Genomic DNA, 6,907 nt, shown 5'->3' on the forward strand with positions numbered 1-6,907 from the left:
GGTGAAAAGCAAGATATTGAAAACCCCCAACTGTATGTGTGTGTTTGTGTGTGTGTGTGTGCTGCTGATGTTGTGTGTGTGTGTGTGTGTGTGTGTGTGTGTGTGTGTTGTGTTGTGTGTGATGTGTGTGTACCTGTGTGAACTTTGGTGTCTGTGCGTAGTGACAGTTCAGTGAGAGTAATGGAGATGGAGAGATGGGAGTAGGATGGTGTTCTGTCAAAGGCCGGTCTCACTATTTAAAACAGCCCAGCACCCACAGACATCTCTGCCACACACACACACACACACACACACACACACACACACACACACTTATAAACACAGACATATCTTGCTTTCCCTAGCTCCTTACCGTAACCACAACCATAACCTAACTGTAACCCTGACACTAAAACCACATTTTGAGTCTCAAAAATGCCTTCAAACTTCAAATTTTTGGTTGCCACAAAGATATGAGTACATGCTCACACACACACAAAAATGTGTTTGCTGATGTAAAAGCTTAGGTTTGGGGCCTCACCATGCTGCTGTTCTCTCTGCAGGTCGTCCACTTTGTGTTCCAGTATCTGAAGATGCTGCAGACTCTGGGCCCCCAGCAGAGGTCAGGCTTAAAAACCTAATTCCCATCTCAGCTGCAGACGTCCATAGACAATGCTTTCTAGGTCAAATCTGGTCATCATCATTTAAAAACAATTCTATTTAGGATTTATGTTGTTGTTGAAAGACTATAAGTCATCTTTGCAAGCTGTTCCAAAGGTGTGAATTTAGCCCAATTCCAGCTGTGACTTCCTGTTTTCCCTCTGAGCAGCTTCCTGTTGATTAGAGCTCTAATTGACATCTGATTGGCTCAGACGTAGAAGCTAAAATCTGTCACGTTTGGTTGAAAAGTGAGAGCTCAGCAGATGTCTCCATTACACCATTCTTCTGTTGAAAATCAGGTGTGTTGTTGCTGACATTGTATTTATGTATGATCACGCCACCGCACACCATCCACTCAGCGTCCACCGTCACTCATCTTTAAATCTACAAACATGTTTGTGTCGTTTCTCTTTTATCTCTATGTAAGTTTCTGTATCATTGTGAGCAGCATGCTGAGATGATCCATGCAATGATCCATGAGCGTCTGATAGTTTGAACTTACTGTTCCCTCGTCCTCGTGCGGCGTGTTGCTACAGCATTTAGTGAGGAAGAGGCATCCTCTCACTGAAAACCACACCCACACTGGACAGGATCTTTCTTCTACACATCACTTAACCTAAGTTGTCTATTTAGAGTTTAGAGACTCAGCTGCACATGCTCACATTCCGATACACCATACAGGCATCATACATGTTTTGCTCCTTTGTATCTGCTGTTGCAGTGCTGGATGTTCATATTAAACCGTAGTAATAACGAGGTCAGTGTATGTGTAGTAGTCTCTGTGAGCCAGCAGCTCAGATTGCTCGTTACCTCGGTGAACTGACATCACCGTGTCACAGATTTCTTTCAGACACGGCACGCTCAGAAATGAGAGAAGATCTACAGTTTCTGCTGCAGGTTCAGACTCTGGCGTGTTCAGATGGATCTGAGGAGGTTCAGGTTCAGTTTGATTTTTAGAACTTTCACACTGGCCAGATGAGTGGGTTGTGCTAACAAGCTCCAGCCCCTCTGCAGGCTTTCAGAAGCTGTCCAATCAGAAGAAAGTTGTATTGGAGTGGGAGGAGCTAAAGCATCACTTTTCAGACAGGATGAACCGCAGGGCTAGACCCAGTTTAACATAAGGAAGGATTATTTTGAAGTCTGAGAATAAAACTGTGGAACGGCTTTAATCAAACTAAAACTCATTAGATAAACTAACACTAACAGACACACAGTCTGCAGTACCACATCCAATCAGAAAATCCCATCTGTAATGAAAAGCACCGTAATTGGATCGATTTATTGTTAATTTTCTTCTGTAAAAGATGCTTAAACAGAACTTCAGTGAAGGGCAGAGTTCTTATCACACACTGAAGTCAGATGTTATGTGATGAGGGGACATGGCACTTCTGGTGGGAGGAGCCAGACACTTGTCGAGGAAGCTATGATGTCATTAAACTTTGTGAAAAATGACGTCCAGGAAAAAAATCTTTTTAAGCATTAATCTGGGACGAAGTCACCGAGCTCTGAGATCATTTTATTTTATCTGCTTTTATTTCTTTTTCTTTGTCTGAATGACAAAGAAATCCTCTGTTTCTGCTTTCTTTATTTTTCAGGATCTATGAGGAAATTCAGAAGATCGAAGCCAACGAGTTCCACTACCAGGAACAGGTAGAGGTATTGCACCACAGACACACAGTCAGGCTGAAGTGATGTGAGCTCAGGGAGGAGAGCAGAGGCTGAAGGTAGACACTCAGAGGAGGAGAAGGCGCTTCGTCAGGGACAGCAGAGACAGAGTAGGACAGAAACGATAGAGCCAAGCGTTGTGTAACTCCTCATGATGAGCTTCACTCTTTACTGTCTTTCTCTGTGAAACGCTCACTTCCAATTGTGTTCGGCAGACGGATCCCATCGAGTTTGTGGAGAACATCTGCGAGAACATGCAGCTGTTTCCCAAACAGGACTTCCTGACCGGAGACCAGCTCATGTTCGAGTACGACCCCCAGGTGAGCATCACCGTGATCCGGATCTTGATCCAGAATCAGTGCAGTAATCTGTCCTGTGTAGAGTTTACGCTCTCAGTGAACTGTTTGTGTTGTCAGGTGATCAACGCCGCTCTGTCCCTGCTGAAACCCGACAGAGCGAATCTGCTGCTGCTGTCGCCGGAAAACGAAGGCTGCTGCCACCTCAAAGAGAAATGGTTCGGTACCTGCTACAGCGTGGAGGGTACGACGCTTTAACCACAGCACAGTTGCTCTGTTAGTCTGCACCAAGGAGCGCGTAGCTAAAAGCTAACCCTAACCCTGAGGCAGGGGGAGGTCGTCGTGTTGGGAGGGCATGAAGCGCTTATTATTTTCATCACTTAACTCACACAGACCATTTTTATACGCTACTATAGTAACATCAAACTTCACCTTCGAGAACGTGGAGGTCTGAGGTAAAACGACTGTTTAGTTTAGTTTTTCAGCAAACAGTTGAACAAAATAACAACAAACGTTTGTGTGCATGAAGCTGCAAAATTTGTTGTGTCGACATTACTGATACGTGCGATTTTAAATCATTTATGGAGTAAATGTCTGCTTTGAAACAGAGTAAAGCTGTGAAGGCGACTTTGAGTCCTACCTGTTTGTGTAAATGTCTCAAATTTAAAATAATAAATAACGTAATAATAAACGTACAGCAGCCTGATAGCTCAAAATTTTAAAAAAGCCAGATCCAGTGTAATTTAGACTAAATGCAAATCAGCTGTTTATGTTTTCATGTACAGCTGATTCGGCTGTGAACCAAACATGCTTGTGTTTGGGCTGTGAGAGGAGGAACATGCAAACTGCAGCACTCCTGTTTCTTCATCATAATAAAGATGATTGAAGAAATCTGCCGTTAAACCTGCTTCTTTGTTCACAAATGTCTTCATCATCGCCATTACTGCAAAGTCTTCACAGGAAACAGGAAGTGACCGGACAAGCCAATCAGAATTAAGTGGTGTGAAGTTAGCGCAGAGTTTAAAGTTTCAGGGGGTCCTCAGCGGTGACAGTCTGACCCTGTGACTGCTTCCTGTTTGTCGCTAAATGTGGGTGTGTTTGTTTTGTCTCGTCAGATATCCCAGAGGAGTGGGCTGAGCGCTGGGCTGGAGACTTCGAACTCAACCCTGAACTCCACCTGCCTGCTGAGAACAAATTCATCGGTCAGTGTAAACGCATTTGGCAGCTTCAGATGATGAATAGCAGCTCAGGCTGAGTCCACATCAAGCTGATTTAGGATCAGCTGAAGGCTGAAAAGTTCAGATGTGCATCTTAGACTCCTACAGCAAAGCCGGGAACAAGTTTCCAGCCTTCGGAGAAGTTTAGATCTGAAATCAGTCAGGATTTAAGAATTTAAATAACAAAAAAAAACCCAATTTCTACATCCTGTAACATCACAGCGTAAAGCTGTACATCAGTACGTTTCAGTGTTTCAGTCATCACAGCATCATTACTGACAACCAATAAACTCAATCTTCTGGGTTTTTTGTCGCTTCTGCAGCAACGGATTTCACCTTGAAAACGTCTGACTGTCCGGACACAGAGTATCCTGTGAGGATTGTGAACAGCGAGCGCGGCTGTCTGTGGTACAAGAAGGACAACAAGTTCAAGATCCCCAAAGGTGAGCTGGGCCGGCCAGGTCTGCTGATGGAGCTGAACCAGAAAAGGGAAACCAAAGTTTGGACCAACCAACAATTCAGAACCAAATAATCTCACGTTTACCTTCATGTAAGACAAAAAAGCCATCACGGTTTAGCCCCGCCCTGAATCCTCTCCTGTTGCCTGGTCTTTTGCGACTCTAACGGGACCAAAATGAAGTTTGTGTTTTAGTGATTTAGACCTAACACCAGAAACTTATCAGGACAGACTTTCCTGAACTCAGAGGCAGCTGAGCAGGAGGGTCACTTCCTTATAGACTTCTGTCCAGACAGACTTCTTTTTACAACCACAGGAGTCGCCCCCTCCTGGACATTAGAAAGGGTTTAAGGAAATGCTTCCAGCTTTATTTACAGTCTGTGTCTGACAGTGAGCGAGTGCGGCAGAGTTAGAGGAGTTAATGTGCTAGTCTGACCTCTGCTGAGTCTGCAGCATCTTCAGGCACTGAGCACAAAGATGACGACCTGCAGAGTAAAAACTTTCAGTCAGTGTTTCAGTCCAAGTTTAAACCATAAATAAGATCTATACTGGTTTAATCAGACAGACCAGTTTAAACTATCCACCTGAAAACTGCTCAGGCATTAAAGCTCAATTTTATCAGGACATGCCTGATCGGAAGCAGGTGGAACAGCAGTGTCTTGTGGACACTTGATGTCATTACACTTTATCCAAATAAGAGTGATGCAGTGTGATGTCAGCTCAATTAAAAACTGTATTTATACCTACAGTTACACAAAACACGAATCAGCAAGACAATAACAGCTGGAAACAGTCAGCTGTATCAGAATCTGTTTGGATAAATAATCACTGATGTGTTTTTATTTCAGCCTACATTCGCTTCCACCTGATCTCCCCGATGATCCAGAAGAGCCCAGAGAAGTAAGAGCCACCGGCACACCTGAACATATTAGATCCACCTGCAGTGCAGCACAGTGTTACCTGGAAACAGTGACTGACACAAACATAGCTTTGTGTGCTACATATTCAGCATTTGTTAAATTTGAGCGGCACAGATGGAGAGTGGGCTGAGCCTCACTAAAGTCTCTAAATCTGTCGATGCAGTCACTGAGTTATGAACAGAGAGGTGAGCAGAGCGTGGCGATCAATGCTCAGAGTGAGAGCTGCGCTCGGTCTGACGTGGTTCAAACGGACACGTAAAGAATTCAGATCTAGCAGTTCATTCACACTCTGAGATGATCACGATGATGATCATGATAATGAAGGCATCTCTCTCTCTCTTCTCCTCCTCCTCAGCCTGGTTCTCTTCGACCTCTTCGTGAACATCCTGGCTCATAACCTGGCAGAGCCGGCCTACGAGGCCGACGTGGCTCAGCTGGAGTACAAACTGGTGGCCGGAGAGCACGGACTGATGATCCGGCTGAAAGGCTTCAACCACAAACTGCCTGTGAGGACACACACAGACACTCAGACACACACATTATGGTATGAAGGTTATTCCTGCTCTGCATGAACCTGCAGAGTCAGCACTTGCAGCTCTGACAGTCTCCGTCTCTGCTTTTAACTTCTTTATTCTGAAAACCAAAGATTGCAGGAAGTGTCCTGCAGATGAGTAGGTACTTATATAGTACCTGCTCACCTTTATTTATACTAAAGCTTTTTCTAAATTAACTTAAACTTCAATCATCACCAGTCACATGTGATAAACTACTGAAGGGTTGCCCCATAAAATAAAATCCCACCGTCTTCGTGTCACTGAATTCTCACAAACTTCAGGAACTGTGAGTGCCGGTCTCTCTGATAATTCAATTCAATTTTATTTATACAGCGCCTAATCACAACAACAGTCGCCTCAACACGTTCTATATTGTAGTATAGAGACCTACAATAACACAGAGAAAAAAATAATCTCCAAAAGATAAAAGTCTCTACAAAACACATGGGTGAGTGCTCTATGCAGGTCTCATCAGCTTTTTTGTTGTGAAGGTTTGAATTTTGCTGAGAGTAGTTCGATGCTGCTTGACTGTGAGGGTATCTGTTAGTTAAAGATGAAAGCACACAATAATGAAGTTGGTTTGATATCTGCGAGTCGGAGTGTTAAACATCATTTCAGCTGCTTTGTTTTCCTTCCAGCTGCTGCTGCACCTGATCGTGGATCAGCTGTCAGACTTCAGCACCGAGCCGAGCGTCTTCACCATGTTCTCAGAGCAGCTGAAGAAGACCTACTTCAATATCCTCATCAAGCCGGACAGGCTGGGCAAGTACGTCCACACAGGCCTTTTGAGTTCAGTATCTAGAGGAGCGAGGGGTTGAACCAGTGATTAGTGGATGACCTTCTGAGGCACAGCTGCTCCTGAACCAGTTCTGTTCTGTTTTAACAGCAAATCGTGTCACATTTTAATAAGCTAATCAGAAACTTTTCCATCAAATAAACGATTCCCAGTGATTTCCATCAAGCTGTTTTCATGTTCTCTGCCCCGTGCTCAGTCAGAGCATGCTCACTGATGTAAGTATGTGGGCTCGTACATTTAAGAAGATAAGATAAGATAGAACTTTACATTTGGTTATTAACAAAAAGTATTGCACAGTGAAAAGGCACTACAGCTTAGTTGTTCCCCCCTCCTTTGTCCTCCTGTTTCCCCTCCCTCTCCCCT

The 6,907-nt window shown here is 44.1% G+C and overlaps 1 protein-coding gene across 1 annotated transcript in view; it reads left to right on the top strand.

Moving 5' to 3' along the window:
• nrd1b (nardilysin b (N-arginine dibasic convertase)) overlaps positions 1-6,907 on the top strand; it is a gene marked incomplete in the record, with an annotated part of 20,639 nt that overhangs the window by 7,203 nt on the left and 6,529 nt on the right. Inside the window, 8 exon segments of the mRNA XM_042221110.1 lie at positions 2,235-2,289; positions 2,520-2,624; positions 2,721-2,844; positions 3,716-3,802; positions 4,141-4,260; positions 5,123-5,174; positions 5,550-5,700; positions 6,387-6,514. Of these exon segments, the coding sequence (XP_042077044.1) occupies positions 2,235-2,289; positions 2,520-2,624; positions 2,721-2,844; positions 3,716-3,802; positions 4,141-4,260; positions 5,123-5,174; positions 5,550-5,700; positions 6,387-6,514 (822 nt within the window).

Source organism: Haplochromis burtoni, unplaced genomic scaffold, assembly GCF_018398535.1.
Source record: "Haplochromis burtoni strain Fernald_Lab_line unplaced genomic scaffold, NCSU_Asbu1 Contig_61, whole genome shotgun sequence".
Classification (NCBI taxonomy): domain Eukaryota; kingdom Metazoa; phylum Chordata; class Actinopteri; order Cichliformes; family Cichlidae; genus Haplochromis; species Haplochromis burtoni.